The sequence below is a fragment of the Spermophilus citellus genome (assembly GCF_964194105.1).
Source record: "Spermophilus citellus genome assembly, chromosome: 14".
In the NCBI taxonomy this organism is placed as follows: Eukaryota; Metazoa; Chordata; class Mammalia; order Rodentia; family Sciuridae; genus Spermophilus; species Spermophilus citellus.
The window spans coordinates 66,920,035-66,937,103 of NC_138194.1; the positions used below are offsets into that span (position 1 = coordinate 66,920,035).

Below are 17,069 nucleotides of genomic sequence, written 5' to 3' on the forward strand. Positions count from 1 at the left end.
CACTGGGATTACAGGTGTGCACCACCATACCCAGCGCGCGCTCTCTCTCTCTCTCTCTCTCTCTCTCTCTTTAAAGAGACAGAGAGAGAGAGAGAATTTTAATATTTATTTTTTATTTTTTTTGGCGGACACAACATCTTTGTTGGTATGTGGTGCTGAGGATCGAACCCGGGCCGCACTCATGCCAGGTGAGCACGCTACTGCTTGAGCCACATCCCCAGCCCATGCCCAGCTCTCTTGACTTATTCTAATCTAGCCCCTGCCCTGCCTCTTGTCTTAGTTTTCATGTAAAGTGGAGACAAAGACCTCCCTGACAGGGAAATTATAAGGATTAAATGAATAACTCAAGTAAAAGCCCAAGCACAGTGCCTGCACACAGCAATGATGTGGTAAACAGTAGCCTTTACTTCTCTGAGTAGATGGTAAGCTCCTGAGAAGCTGGTCTTCATGTTTAAAACATTTTATATTCCTAATATCCATAAACTTGGAAGCAACCAAGGTGACCTTTGGTAGATGGATGGATCAATAAACTGTAGCACATCTGGACAATGGAATATTATTCAGCACTAAAGAGAAATGAACTAGCAAGCTGTGAAAAGACATGGGAAGGGAGTGAAGTGCATTTCACTGAATGAAAGAAGCCAGACTAAAAAGACTAATACATTGTATGATTCCAACAATATGTCAAAACGTCAGAGACAGTGAAAAGATCCAGGGTTGGGAGGGGAAGGAATGAATATGCAGGACACAAGGGAGTACTATAATGATGGACACATGACACTGTACATTGTCCAAACTTAGAGAATGCATACCAGCGAGAGTGAATCCTAATGTAGAGACTCTGAGTGACAGTGATATGTCAATGTAGGTCCATCAATTGTAACAAGTATATCACTCTGATGGGGGATGTTGTTCATGGGGGAGACTATGCAAGTGTGGGAACAGGAAATCTCTGTACCTTCTGCTCAATTTTGCAGAAGCAAAACTAAAATGGTTCTAAAAACAAACACAAAAAAACCAAACACATTAAAAACAGTAAGTAATCAATTATGTCTGAGACTGTTATGAATTTATGAATATTTGCTAAGTGTGAGGCATCTGGTCATTGGGTGAATAGTCCACAATCAAGGAAATAGCCTAAGCTTGGAGTCCATGGATCAAGAGCTCTGGAGCTGATTCATCTCCTTGTTCATGCATGTGTTTAGAAGGTTTAGGTGAGGCGCTTTGGACAAAGGGAGTAGAGCCCAAACCTCAGAAAATTTCTGAGGTTGGTTTTCAAATTAGAACCATGAGGGAAAAGGCTCTGGAAGCGAGCTGCATGCGTGCTGGAAGGACTGGCTCATGTCTGGCTAGCAGCAGCTCAAATGTGCAAAGTGGCTTTGGTCCACGTGAACTGGTCCCATCAGGAACGGACTGGCTCCTTCAGTCTCACTTGCCAGCTCCCTGGGAAGGAAATTCTTTCCTGGAACACCAAGACTATCTTGCATCTTGCCTGGGACTCTGTGAAACTCTCAGCAATGCCTGGCCCAGCTGGGTGTACCCTGAAACACCACATTTGATATTGGGGTTGATATTCCTCTTTTACATTGTGGTTGGGACTCATTAACTCTCAATAGGGATCCACACTGAAGGAGCTGCCTCCCTTTCTAGCAAAAAATGTCTCATAAGTTGGGCCACAGCTCCTGTAACTGATTTGTTCTCCTGGCATGGGGACAGCATGTTGTGTGGTACCCTGAGGCTGGTGAGAAAGGGGACAGACTCAAGAATTCCTGGGTGGGAAGGGCTCTTCCTTGCATTCACCACAATTGCTAAAATACTATGTTTAATAGCCCGAGACTGGTCTATATTTGCATGGAAACCATGTATGTGTGGAATTTTATTTTATTTTTTTTACTTCAAGATGGCCATAATAAGAGCCAGACCATTGTTGATGAGTCTAACGATTAGAAGCAGCCTCGAAATTCCTCACACAATCATGTTGGGTTCAATTTTGAGATCTTGTTCTAATAGTTCAAAATGTGTGGTGTTTATCTAGCAACCTCACTAAAGAACTCATATTCACTGGTGCCAAACACGTGTGTTAGGTTTTCAGCTGCCCCCATCAAGGATTGGCTCAGTAACCAGCCAAAGTAACGGAGTTTACGTAAAGCAGTTTGGAAGGGTATTGGAAGGTTCATTTTAGTAACTGCTATATTTATGTCCATCATATCACTATTAAATTGGCAGGCGTGAGGCAGCCTTCAGAGTGGCTGAGTGTGTACCGTCACCATTCCTGGATGCGCGTGCTCGGGAACAAGGAGTGCAAAGAAGACTCTTGGCTTTAGGAACTTGGCTTGACATTTCTATCCATTTGAGTCATGGCCACAATGGCACCTGCTTCCTTTGGAGCCAGACTTACACATTACCACCATTACTCTTTAATAGCACTAAAATTGCACTTATTTGTGAAATCTGTCTCTTCTCTTTTCTGCCACAGAATGGAATCTCCAGGGCTCTGTGTGAGTGTGTGTGTGTGTGTGTGTGTGTGTGTGTGTGTGTGTGTGTGTATGTACATTCTGAGCTGCTGCCTGAGAAATTTTTTCTTACATTAGTTTTCAAGGGATTCTGGTAAAGAATGTCTTATAGCAATCAGAAAAACCAACATTTAAACTGAAAAACAATCAGATGGTAAAGATCTCTGCTTTAGTTTACTACATAAAAGGTAATGTACAAAGATATCAACTTGGGGTGTGGGATTGGAGAGGCTCTTCCAGTATAATGAGTGGTGTTTGCAAAATAATCACTGCCTTCCAAAGTGAGAAACTTGAACTCCAAGAATAAACTCGTGCTCTCATTTATTTCTTAAATGAGAAAAAAGACCCTAATGTAACTATCAAGACACTCCCATGGTTTCTGATTTATCATGAACAATGAAATGTTATTTTTAAAAATCTTCGATGTCCAAGAAATAGAAAAAACTTGCAGAGCAAGGGTAGAGGAGTCTAGATCAAGGGTTGGCAAACTATAGCCCAGGGATTGGTGTATTTTTATAAATCAAGTTCTACTGGGGCATAGCCATGCTCATTTGTTTACATATTGTCTGCGGATGCTTTTGTGCTACAATGGCAGAGTTGAGTATTTAGGATAGACATCGTATGGACAACGCAGACCCCAAAATATTTACTCTCTGAGTTTTTACTGAAAAAGTTTGCCAATCACTGGTCTAGACAAATAGTCAGATGAGCCAAATGTTGGCTGAAGGTCCCCAACTTACATGCCAAGGGAGGACTAGATTGGTTTTGTTTGTTGTCATGCACTAGTACTTTTAAAAATCCACAAGTCAGTACACTAAAACTCCTACTATTCACCTTACTTTGGGGCACCAATATGAAAAATAAAATTAGATCTGTGTGTATTTTCTATGTAATCTGGATTTCTAAAGCATTGCTGGATTATATAAGTCAATGTCATTTCTTAGTACTTTTAATAGTCTTGGTGGCCCGTAAATACTGGTGCTGTGCTTGTGTCTGCAAAATTATACAATATTCAAAACTGTGCACTCTAGCTATAAATGGAGTCCTACTTCAAGTAAAACTCTTCAGTCTAATTGTTTCCCAATCTTAACCAGTTTCAAGATTCACCAGAAAGCTGTAGTTTACGGCCCCAGACACACTTCTCAGTTGTGCCTCCCAGTGTCAACATGCCGTGCCCATTCAGCACAACGTGCCATAAATTAGACAACTGCTGACTCTGAACCATGGGACACTTTCCACAATGGCAAAAACTGTTACCAGGAGTTCAGAGGCCAGACACACATGGGCTCCGGGCTATTTTTTGTACACTGCTGATAGATTTGCATCTCTCTTCTTTGTGGCTAATTTTGGCCAGTCTGGTCAACAGTATGGGTTAGTATAGAAATTTTCTGGAATTATTCACACAAATCTGTTTTTAGAATAAGGAAATTATGTTTAATTTTATATTCTTTTAATCCATTTCTATATTTTAGCAGACCTTTATTTTATAATAAAAAGCTTCAGAATAAAGAAAAAGATTATAGGTTAGGCCAGCACAGTGGCAAATGCCTGTAATCCAGCGGCTCGGGAGGCTAAGGCAGGAGGATCCTAAATTCAAAGCCAGAATCAGCAAAAGTGAGGCACTAAGCATCTCAGTGAGACTCTGTCTCCAAATGAAATACGAAACAGTGGCTCAGTGGTTAAGTGTCCCCGAGTTCAATCCCTGGTACCTCCTCATTCCATAAATGAGTATAGGTTAGGATGAAGAACAAAATTAAAAGCAGTTAAGATTGCAATCCCCCTAGCTCTGAGTTGAACTCTTACACTAATGAGAGACCATTGGCTGGAACAATATCAGACTCGACAGGTCAGGAGTGATCTGAAGGTTTTGAAATATCATTAGGGATAGGGCTTCATTATTTGATTACAATTAAGTCTTCCTCTTTTCTTCTCATTTAAACGTTAGGTAGGTTATAAACAACAGATATTACTATGGATTCTACCTGCGAACTATCTTAGTAGACCTGAGATTAATAGCAGCAGAAAAGCCATTAAGGGCACAGGAGCACTACTGGGCAGATTTAACTAGCTGAAATCCAGCCAGGCACAATGGCTTGAGCAACTTAGTGATTGCTTACTAAGCAAAATATAAAATAAGAAGGGCTGGGGATGTGGCTCAGTGATAAATTGCACCTGGGTTAAATCCCTTCTCCCAAAAGGCTGAAAGCCAGGTCTCCCGTCATAACCTTCCTAGAAGAATCCACTAGGTTTGAGACAATGACTTGAGGAAGAAATGGAGTATAGTGCAAATATCACTATGAATCCAAATGTGAGTTTTGAGACTTGTGTTGAAAGTTAAAACATAAACCCACCTGATAAATCATAAAATCTGTAACAGTTAAAGGCATAGAATATAGTTTTTCTTCAGTTTCAATTCAAGTATAATAGGACCATATGGCTGAAGAAAATACCATCATTCTACATTTTTATTAAAAATAAACAGCCATTAGTCCTAATTCATTTCCCCCCTTAACATTTCACAGATTCACTTGTCATCCTTGCCCAGGGGCCATGCTCTGTACTGTTCCAATTTTAGAATATGTGTTATGGAAATGAGCACAGTCCTATTTTTAAAATTTTTTTTTAGGCTTAAAAAAGTCCGCCATACCAGTCTTTGAATTCTGCTATGGTACCACTGCAGAATGACACTTATAAATTCTCATTTTACAGAGGCCCTTTCTTTTCAAAGGAGGATTTTAAGTGTTAGTTTTCAGAAAAGATGAGTTGCCTTTCTAATTCAGGAATGAAAAGGGGAGCTCTGTATGGGAGGCTCATAAAAGGTACCCTAGAACTTTCTTTCAGGACTGAGGTTGCCGGGCTAAGGGGTCTTTTGAAGCCAAGCAATAGCCTACAAGCCACGTGGGAGAAGCAACCTTTGCCTCCTATGACCGGATTTCGAAGGCACATTTTTGTGTGACATTCCTGCTTGAGCAGTCAGGCCCCAATTAAGATCTAGCTGGTTAGATGATCACTAGGGAGAGTTCCAGGGTGTGGGGAACACTTCGAATTACATTCCATGAGAACATTAGTCTGTCAAAGCGTAGGAAGGCTCTGATTGTCCACAGTGGGGAAGGACTGAAACGAATGTGAGCACATGTCAGCATGAAATAGCTGCTGACACAAATTGAACATGTGCAATTTTTAAAAAAGGTGGTATCGAATAACAGGCCCACAGCCATCCCTCTCGGCACTTTAGACCTCTTTCTTCTCTCCACTTTGGCTCTTTGTTGAGTCACTTCCATCAGGCAAGGTTCCATAGGATAAGCCATTTGAATCTGGTTGTATTTTGTCCAACGTTTGTTTCCCTGTGGAGATAATAATCATAGAAACAATCTTTTTGAGCCTTGCGGAAGAAAAAAAATCCTAATAATTTCTCTTTGGTCTAGGCCACATTTTATTCCCCTTTATTTATTTATTTATTTTTTAAAGTACTATGTGGTCACCCTCTAAACAGAAAAGATAACCGTCAAGGAAGAAAGGCCCAAGGAATTCCATGTCACTTGGTGTGTGGTCACGCACTGTCCATGTGAGAGAGCTGTCTCCCGACCCCATGCTGGGCATGGAAATCGGTTGGCCAGTCAGGAGATTCATGTGAAGCACTCACTCATCTCCAAACCTTTCTCCCCAGGGCTTTGTCCTCTTTTCCATGTCTAGTCTGAAGCATATGACAACACAGAAAAACAGACTTTAATGGAGCCTTCAAAAGCTGCTCCTATATATGGGGCTTTATGAAGTGGAAAACAGAATTAAAAATAATGGTGTGGACAAATGTGGACAATCAGAGCCTTCCTACGCTTTGACAGTCTAATGTTTTCATGGAATGCAATTTGAAGTGTTCCTCACACCCTGGGTTTGGTTCCCAAACAAGTTGTCTCTAATGCATACCCTTGCCACAGATGCCTATTATTGCCCAGAATGCTTTTTGGCCAATAAGATGGCTCACACAGAAAAAAGAACACAGAATTCATTGCCCAGGGCCATGATTTCTCAGTCTTAGGGATGAGGCTTTAGTGGGTTTTGCCTACTGAATGGTGGAGGAGGCTCTGAGAATCTATTTCCTACCTGGAAACGAGAGAAGCAAGCTAGGGAGAGGTCACCCCAAATCCCTAGCAAAGTGGTGAATGTGAGGGAAGAAGAACCGGAAAGAGGATGCATGTTAACCCAATCTAGATGCATGAGGGGACAAGGGGGAGAAGCCCTCCTGTTCTGGAGGCTCTGATGATGTCACTTTTGGCACATGGTTCACAGGCCACCTCGGTCTCCCCTAGGAGTGATGTTCCTTAGCAGCCTAACCTTCAGTCCTTATATGTATCTCCAAAGCCTCTCCAAGTGGCAGGGATCTGCTGTTGGTAGCCATTTCCCACATGTTTCCCCTATCTTTTTACACTCTAAGGAAAAAAAATCCCTAAATCCCCAGATCTATGCAAAACTGACATTCCATAAATTATTATTAACATTTACACTGAAAACATCACCTTTGCTTCATCATTAAGTGTACTTTTTTTGAGGGTAAGAATTATGTTTTATATTAACTCCATACCACCAAATAATACCAACAATTGTTAACTTATAAGGATAAAAGCTTCTATTATAAATGAGAGAATATATTTATATATTTTTACCAGGAATATCTCCAAAATCAATATAGGACTGTTGCAGATGTTCCTTTTCTTGATTTCTTGTGACCAAAAACACACCAAGAAATGACAGAAAGCACCTGTAAGAAAAAATATTAATAAAGAACACAGGAACACTGAAACAGCTCATGGTATTAAATAACTGAGCTCCATATCCTACAAGATGACATAAATTCCATCAGTTTTGTTTATCCTGCTTCTCATGGTAAGCTGCCTAGAAGTTGTCTTAATTGTTGGAGCCAATAATATTTGTACCCAGAACCAAGACTTGGGCAGCTTCCAATAAATCTCTGCCCCAGGTTTTTACCATCTGGAGGCTAATTCAGTTGCTAAGCCCTTTGGGTAGACACTAGGTCTCGTTTTCTATCCATGCATGCCCAGACCCATTACTGGCATGCAAACACAAGTGCAAAACCAATTTATTCCTTAATTTTCTAAGAAATCTCGTTGTCCTTGGCCATAAGAGTAGTCATAGTTTCCAGACCCCAGAAGTTTGGCCTCGCCCAAATGTCTTATGAAATTGAATTTTCAAGATAGATGGTTTCCTATGCTGAAAATAGTTTAGGCTCAAGTTTGCATAACAATGGTCATGCTGAATACCAGATCAAGAAGCAGGAAGGGCTAATGGAATGCCACTTGAAGCCAATGGAAGCTTCTATACATTGGCTGTATCTTGTCAAGGTTCTGCTCTGTATGCCAGCAAGGCTAGTGATGTGTCCCTCAGATTTCTAGGAAGCATGGAGCTGGCCACTCTAACACAAGAGAGGAATGGATCGACTTGATGCTCCTAGGTCCAAATCTAGGGATCTGCTCCAGTCTTGGTCTTTTATTCCAGGTGATCCTAGAAGCATCCTCTAATTGAGATCCAATCTCCGGGTTCCCAAGGGCGAGGTAGGTCTGGTACAGTAGTAAAAGGTGGAGTAACTACAAAGGCCAGTGAGTTTATCTCAACTTTGGCTGGCACTGAAAATCACCAATGCTTTAGGACCCTCAGGGAGATACCTAAATCAAAAGCCAAAGACACTGAGCCCTGTGAAAGGTGTTAAGTTGAAAAATATGTTTCTTTTAGGAGTGCAGGAAACTGGTGTTTCTTACATTATTTTCCAATTTTCTATACTTCAGGTGCAATGCCAAAAATCCTATTAAAAGTAATAGAATTTCACATACTTTACTTCTGAGGCATTTACTCACCCAAAAAGATATATAAATACAGTGAGAAAAGCGGCACCACGGAATTCCTGGTAAAATACGATACCTATATAGGAATAGAATACAGAATTAATTTTAGGGTAGGAGTATTTACAATAGTTACACATTATTTCTAGAATTATGTAAATATATCTAAATATGGCTATCCTTAAAATGCACATTCAGTAGTTTATTTTTAAAAAAATTTGCATGCCACACTTACATTTAAAATTATTCCAAAGGAACAGAGACTTGTAGATTTTATGTAATATGATTATAATTATTATAAAATCAACACAATTGACAAAAGGTTTTCTTTTCTTTTTTTTTTTTTTTTTTTGGTACGGGGGACTGGACCAAGGGGTGCTTTACCACTGAGCTGTATCTTCTGTCCTTTTTATTTTATTTTGAGACAAGGTCTTGCTAAGTTGCTGAGTTTCTGAGGCTGGCTTTAAATTTGTGATCTTTCTGCCTCAGACTCTCAAGTTGCTAGGATTATAGACGCACCCCACTGTGCCTGGCTTGACATAACTTTTGCAAGTCAGGCACAGAATTACCCAGTCCAAGAATTTCTCACCAGAATATACAAGAGAACAAAAGTCTAGTGACCATATCCCACCTACGATTTTAGATCAGGGTCAGCACCTGGCCTGAGAGTCTGGGTGAACCATGGGGTCACTGACATGGCAGGCCCACCTCAGGCCAGCAGCTGTAGCTCCTCTGTCACTCTTGGCTATGCTCTGTGGTCTGCCAGCCTGGTCACATGCCCATACAGGTACAGGAAAACACTGGCTACTGGGGTGTTGCCCCGCTCCATTTTCCTCTGCTAACTGCTTTCATGTCCTCCTTCTGGCCTCCTTTCCTAGGCGATGGCAAGCAAGCATATAGGATTTATTTTGAGGAACTTTTCTTCTCTCCCTGTTGGTCTCAATGATTTCTTGTTAGTTTGAGGTCCTAAAACCTTTGTAGGGTTTTGTTAAACAAGATATCCTTAATGTATGAAGCACCTGGAATCAGAGTTTTTGTGTCGGGAGCTAGCTTTGTTAGCCAGTCAATGAGTACTTACCGAGTGTCTCCTGTGCACTGATGTTGGGGGTGATGGAGACCCCACTGTGAACAAGAGGAGTCCCGCTCACAGGAGACAAAGCTTTCTCAGCCTCAACCTTATCTCCTTACTCTGAGAATGGACTTCTTACAGGAAGAAGCCACATAGAACTGGATGAATATTTCTGAAACATCTTCCATATTATTACATACTTCTTCATAATCATTTTATTGTGTCCATGTTATTCTAAACTAATGCACCATAGTATTCATTTCTGAGGACAGTTTAAGTTGTTTCTAATTGCTTGTTCTTTAGTAAATAAGCAATGAACTTCTTTTACACATTTCCCCCAGTGTTTTATGATTTTTTTTGTCATTAGAATTGGTTTCTATAAATGGAATTTCTGTTTCAAAGAGTATAAACACATTTTATTTTATTTTTTATTTTTTTTAAATATTTATTTTTTTTGTTTTAGATGGACACAATATCTTTATTTGTTTTTATATGGTGCTGAGGATAGAACCCAGTGCCTCACATATGCCAGGCCAGCACGCTACCGCTTGAGCCACATCCCCAGCCCCACACATTGTATTTTAAAAAATTACAACAAAGTAAAGCTGGTGCAGTGGTGTACACCTGTAATCCCAGTGTCTCAGGAAGCTGAGACAGGAGGATCAAGAGTTCAAAGCCAGCCTCTGCAAAAGTGAGACATAAAGTGACTCAGTGAGACTCTGTCTCTAAATAAAATACGAAATAGGGCTGGGGATGTGGCTCAGTGGTCAAGTGCCCCTGAGTTCAATCCCTGGTACCAAAGGAAAAAAAAAAGTAAGCCAGGTATAGTGGCACATGTATGTAATCCCAGCTATTTGGGAGGTTGCGATGAGAGGATTGTGAGTTCAAGATCAGGCAAGGCAACACAGCAAGACTCCATCTCAAACAAAAAATTGTAGTAAGATGTAAATAATATAAAATTTACCACCTTAATCATTTGTAGATGTATGGATCAGCAGTGTTAAGCATATTCACATCGTTTCACAACCAATTTCCAGAACTTTTCCTCTTGAAATTGAAATCCTATTCCCATTAAACAACTCCCTATTTCCTCTTTCCCCAAGTCCGTGGCAACTACCATTCTATCTTCTGTTTCTAGGAATTTGACTATTTTTAGATACCTCAGATAAATGGAATGGTATTTTTCTTTTTGTGACTTACTTCACATAGAACAACATCCTCAAGATTTATTTGTGGTTTGATGTGTATCAAAATCTCCTCTAGTCAAAGGCTGAATAATATTCCATTGTATGTATATACCAAATTTTGTTTATCTACTCATCTGTCAATGAGAACTTGGGCCATCTCTACCTTTTGGCTATTTTGAATACTGCTGCTATGAACATAGATAACAAATTTCTTTAAGACCTTGCTTTCAATTCTTCTGGGTGTGTGCCCACAAGAGGAATTGATGACTATATGGTAATTCAATTTTTAAATATTTTTGAGGAACTTGCCATACTATTTTCTATAACAGATGCACCATTTTATATTCTACCAAGGATGCACAAGAGTTCTGATTTTTCCATATCCTGTCCAACGCTTGTTATTTTCTATTTTTAATAGCAGCTATTCTAATGGATGTGAAGTGATATCTGATTGTGGTTTTGATTTGCATTTCCTTGATGATTAGTGATGTTGAACATATTTTCAGCAATGCCTGTTGATCATTTTATATTTTCTTTGCAGAAACATCTATTTAAACAATCCTTTGTGCATTTCAAAATCAAGTCTTTTTTTTTTTTTTTTTTTTTTTTTTGTCATGGCCAGGGATGGTGGCACATTCCTGTAGTCCCAGCAACTCAGGAGGCTGAGGCAGAAGGACTGAAAGTTAAAGTCAGCCTGGGCAACTTAGTGAGACCCTGACTCAAAATTAAAATAAAATAATAGAAAGGGCTAGGGATGTAGCTCAATGTAAAGTGTCCCTGGGTTCAATCCCCAGTTAAAAAAAAAACCAAAAAAACAAAACAAAAAAAACCCCAAACAAACATTTTCATCATTCCTAAAGAGAAACTCAGCACCCCATCAGCAGTTATTCCCCTTTACCACTACAACAGCCACCATCACCAGCCCTGGCAACCACTAATTTACTTTGTGAGGATATTCCTATTCTGGACATTTCACATAAATGGAATCTTTACTAATATGTACTCTTGTCTGGCTTCTTTAACTCATGATAATGTTTTCAGAGGCCGTCTGTGCTGTCGCATGTCTTGGCCCTACATTCCTTTTTATGGCCCAGTGATATCCATCGCATTGAGAGAACACATTGTGCTCATCTGTTCATATGTTTGGGTTGTTTTTACTTTTTGACTATTATGAATAAAGCTTCTCTGACCTTGGTATAAAATATTTTTGGTGGATGTTATGTTTCCACTTTTCTTGGTACAGACATAGAAATAGAATTGTTACATTACATGGTGATTTTTTACTTTTTTGATTTTTGGTACTGGGGATTGAACCCAGAGGCGCTTGACCACTGAGTCACATCCCCAGCACTTTTTAATTTTTTATTTTGAGTCAGGGTCTCTCCAAGTTGCTTAAGGCCTTGCTCAATTGCTGAGGCTGGCTTTGAACTTGCTATCCTCCTGCCCCAGCCTCCCAAGGTGCAGGACTACAGGTGTGTGCCACCGTGCCCAACTAGGTTACATGGTAATTTTATGTCTATCATTTTTTAATTTGTTCTTTTTAGGTACACATGACAGCAGAATGTATTTTGACATATCATACATATATGGAATATAACTTCCCATTCTTGTGGTTGTACATGATGCGGAGTTACACTGGTTGTGCATTCATATAGAACATAGGAAAGTAAGGTCTGATATTTTACTGTCTTTCCATTCCTATCCCCTATCTTCGCTCCCTTCCCACCATTCCCCCCTGCCCAATTCAGTGAACCTCCACTCCTCCTGCCCCCTCCCCCCACCTATTGTGAGTCAGCATCCTTTGTTTTTTGGGGGGGATTGGCTTATTTCACTTAGCATGATAGCCTCCAGCTTCACCCATTTACTGGCAAATGCCATAATTTCATTTTTCTTTATGGCTGAATAATATTCCGTTGTGTATATGTACCACATTTTCTTTCTATTAAAGGGCACCCTAGGTTCCATAGCTTAGCTATTGTGAATTGAGTTGCTATGAACATTAAAATAAGGTCATTTGTGTTTTTATTTTGAGTTGTAGAATTGTAGAGTATAAAACATGTGTAAAGCTTTGATAAAAACTATGGACCTGAGTTCTAGGGAGCTGGGACCGTCTACCCAACCTCAGGAGGGTGTCTCTGATAGTGTAGCCTCATCTGCACTGGCTGTTGAAATAAAACAAGCAAAAGTTGACTAATTTAGTAGGCAAATATTTAACTTTAAGCTATGCCCTGTGACAGAGGCAGAGAGAAGTTAGTTGAGAAGCTTCACTTCCATTCTACTTGAACATAAGAAGAACCGTCAACACTCCCAAAGTCCCAGCCTCCCCGAGTCACCAATTACTCCACGTGTTGAGTATTGAGACCCAGCCCTGCTGCCCTCCTAGAAGATCTTCAGCCTGGGAACTGCATTCTTTACCCATCTTTCTGCATATTTATGTTAATTATTAGGCTGGATATCAGCCTGTCTATAACTCTTTTGGGTCTAATTTTTACTTTCCAGTAATTCTAGGACATAACAATATACAATCTTTTCTCACTATCTTTTATCAGGAAGTGCAAAATACTGAAAAAAAATTAGATGTCTTGGGATATAATTTTTCTTTAAATAGAAAGTTCAATTTTGGGAAACAGAAAATACATTATTACTTAAAAAATAAAGGAAAAAAAACCCTGTCCAATGGCAGTCACATTTGTTGGCCATGAGATAAGAACAAAGATGCACCAATTCAGAAGCAGGTAATCCCCAATTACTTCCAAAATACAAAATTTTAGAGAAATAAACTCCTAAGACAAGAAGGTGGTAAATAAGCCAAGGAACTAGGGCATATCAGTATTAAATTTAGAAGGAATCTATTTGAATCTACTGTATTTTAGTTTGGACCAAGTTTTAAATTTGTACTTTTGAACACTATTGCGTCTGTAATGTTAAAAAAAAAAAAAAACACTTCTTCACCAAAATATAAAAACTGTAAAAGAAGAAATATGGAGGCTGGAACACTGAAGGCAGTAATTTCCATGCTTATCTGTCTCTCCTTGCCTGGAATGCTAAATTGGTTTTACGACTCCACTCTCTGATCAAGCTGGTGAGGGGCATATAGGGAAGAGTTCATGAAATTGAGGAAGTCTGGCCCAGAGACAAGATTCAAGAGGGCTTTTGGTTGCTTTGATTATCAGCAGAGCTAGTAAGGGGAAGACTCCCAGGAACAGAACAAAGATAACTGTCTTGAATTTTTAATAAAACTTATTTCCGAGGCTGGGGTTGTGGCTCAGTGGCAGAGCGCTTGCCTTGCACATATGAGGCACTGGGTTCGGTCCTCAGCACCACTTAAAAAAATAAACAAAATAAAGATATTGTGTCCAAGTATAACTAAAAAAAATAATAAAAATAAACTGATTTCAGGTCTAGTATAAGGAAACACTTTTTTTGGGGGGGGGGGATGCAGGTACCAGAGATTGAACTCGGGGCAGTCGACCACTGAGCACATCCCAGCCCTATTTTGTATTTTATTTAGGGACAGGGTCTCACTGAGTTGCTTAGCACCTCGCTTTTGCTGAGGCTGGCTTTGAACTCATGATCCTCCTGCCTCACCCTCCTGAGCCATTGGGATTACAGGTATGTGTCACTGTGTCCAGCAACACTTTCTTTTTTTTTTTTTTTAATTTTATTGTTGGTTGTTCAAAACATTACACTTTCTAATAATTAGAACTCTCTGAATAAGAGCTGTCTCAGGTGACAAAAAGCTGTCTCAGGTGACAAAGAGCACTGGGTAGCATTCACAGCCTGTAGAATAGCCCATCCTGGAGGATGTCATGGAGGAAATTCAGACACTGGGTGCAGGCTGGGGGCGGGGGACATGGATTCCTTAGTTTCCTATAACCTAACCATTTCTTGATCTCTTATTTACCCTGAAAGAAACTTCACTTATGCAGGTGGGGGTGGAATCACCTATATGGGGAAAGCCAAAACTCACCTGCGATGATGGCGCTGGTTGTAAAGAAAACATGGTTAACGGGCACCACTGCTGTCGTGTTGTAGAGCTTCGTGGCTTGATTCAGGAACCTAGAGCAGAAGGTACTTACTAGAGCTTGGGCTTAGAGAAGCTTAGCAATAAGTTAACAATAACTTCAAGAAATGCATGTTCTGTAGCCACAACTACAAAGGGAAAGGAAGTGCAGGGAAAGGGCATTTCCAATCAGCAGTCATAGCTTATGTGCATCTGATGTATGAGATCAGATGTCAGGTTTTATGGTCTGTTTAAACCAACAACAGTAACAATGAAAAGCAATTAATCATATTCTGAGGCCACAGAAGTTTGAGTTGGAAGCGATTCAAGCTGCTGGACCAGTATCATACTGGGGCTGATTCATTAGGATAGACCCTTGAATCTGTTAAATATCATATCTGGGGAATAGTATAGCTATCCATTGACATGCCACGTGCCAAGAAAGAAGATGGAGAAGTAAAAGAATGTTTAATGTTTCAGAAACAATGCTCAGTGCTCCAGCTGCAGAGCACATGTGGGAGCTCAGCTTCTCACTCTGGCCACCAACAGGAATTCAGGTTCCCGCTCTGTGCTGTGCTGCCCTGCCGAGGAGGACTAGACTTTTCTAAAGCAGTGAATTGCATGGATATCACCTGGATGCTTTAAAAAAGCACTAATGCTTAGGTCCTACTCTAGGGCAACTACAAAACACAACACAACAAAAAACCTTTGTGGGTAGAGCCGAGGTGTGTGTGTGCACACATACATGTATGGAGGGCCATATAACTGCAGGAATATGTATGTGTGTACACGTGCGTGCATATTTACCTATATGTCCAAACACAGCAACTCTTTTAACCACAGTTCTACAGTGCGACAGGCACAGGGACTGAAGCAAGGGCAACAGGATGAAGTTTACCTTCCACGGTGTGTGCTTTTTAAGTCACCGAAGCTAAGATAAGGACAATGATACTAATCATTAAATCCCAAAAGATACTGTAGCAGTACTGATTAATTCAGAAGAAAGAGAGAAGAAACAAAATGGCAAGATACGATGTTACAAACATACTCAGTCTTATAAGGAAATGATAAAACAGTGAGTGTGCTGGGCTTCTCCAGCAACCCTCCAGAGGCCTTTGCACTGGGCTATATCCAGCCCATAACAGGGAGACTTCACAGAAGGCATCAGTCGTGTTCTGAGCTCTGATTTCCTGGCTGGCACTGGGTGGTCCTTTGGTGTAGCATTGGGGGTGAATAGAAAACTCTCTGGCCAACTCAAGAGGGCCTAGCAGGCAAAGGCATAAGCACTACGTGAAACAGAGAGGTAGTGATTAGAGCAGAGCGGGGTGGGGGCAGAGAAAAGCAGAAATTAAAAATGTTCCATGTCACCACTATTAGGACCCAAGAGAAACATAAAACAATCACTCTGCAATCCCATGGGTGCAAAGAAAATTCTGGCCAAAGATGCAGAATTCTGGGGAAAGGATTTTCCTCCCGGCCAAACGTCTGGTTTTGTCCATCTCTGGGCAATTAATGAGCATGAGCTAAGAAATGAAGGTGAAGGGTTCACGTATTTCCTATATTTAGAATGAAATCCTGGACGTGGACCTGCCCCTTTGATTTATTGCTAATGACAACCTGTGTACGATGGATATTAATTACAAGCAGAAGAGCATCAGGAAAGCATCAAAGCACACTTAGCTGGATTATGACCATATTTTAGAAAGCACAAGACATGAAGGCGATGCTCAGTAAAAACTTCTTATTGTATGCGAAGGACAAAGCAAGGCATGTTGGCTGCGGATAAGCTGCAGGTCCTTCACCCTTAGAAATCCACTGCAGCTCATCTTAATTATCATGTGAAGCCAATGAAGATTAACGCTTGGAGAAGGAAACACAGGAATGTTGAAAGATTAGTGAGTATGAAGAAGCTAACTTACTTGACTTGGAAAACACAAGATGCTATCATGATGATACACATGATATAGAAGATGGGATAAGTTAGTTGCGTTTTATTCGTCACAGAAAAAGTGATCATGCCTGAGACGGCTTTCACTGAAATAACAGTCAATGAGGCTGGAAAAGAAAACAAAAACACAAATAAAGTACATATTTGAGACAGAGTTACAGACACGTATCTTGAGTTTCTGTGGTGGGGTAGCATGTGTGGCAATTGTGCTTTAAGAGTGAAAAACCGTTGCGAAAGGTGCAGGGGAAGAAGTGACCCTCCGCAAGCAGCCCCTTGTGTTGCTCAGGCTGTGCTGGAATTTAAATTTGTTTAGATCAGCTCAAGATCTGTGGACGGGGTGCTTTTATCTTCGGAACAAGATGCTTATTTTTCAATGCTGTTGAAAGGGTTCTGCAGAGATTATGATCATTAGTAGATGGGAAGGGCAAGAACAGGGATGGGGGAGATGAGAGAGTTCAGACTGTCCATCTGACATTTGTGGGAAAATATCTATCAAA

At 40.4% G+C, this 17,069-nt stretch overlaps 1 protein-coding gene across 1 annotated transcript in view; it reads right to left on the minus strand.

Annotated features, from left to right (window-relative positions):
• Positions 1–3,915: 3,915 nt before the first annotated feature.
• The window catches only part of NIPAL2 (NIPA like domain containing 2), a 79,688-nt gene continuing 66,534 nt past the window's right edge, over positions 3,916–17,069 (minus strand). The window contains exons 7-11 of the mRNA XM_081266717.1: positions 16,544–16,679; positions 14,592–14,680; positions 8,381–8,444; positions 7,175–7,269; positions 3,916–5,857 (exon numbers count right to left, since the gene is read on the minus strand). Of these exons, the coding sequence (XP_081122843.1) occupies positions 5,745–5,857; positions 7,175–7,269; positions 8,381–8,444; positions 14,592–14,680; positions 16,544–16,679 (497 nt within the window). The 3' untranslated portion in view covers positions 3,916–5,744. The remainder of the gene's footprint in view (positions 5,858–7,174; positions 7,270–8,380; positions 8,445–14,591; positions 14,681–16,543; positions 16,680–17,069) is intronic.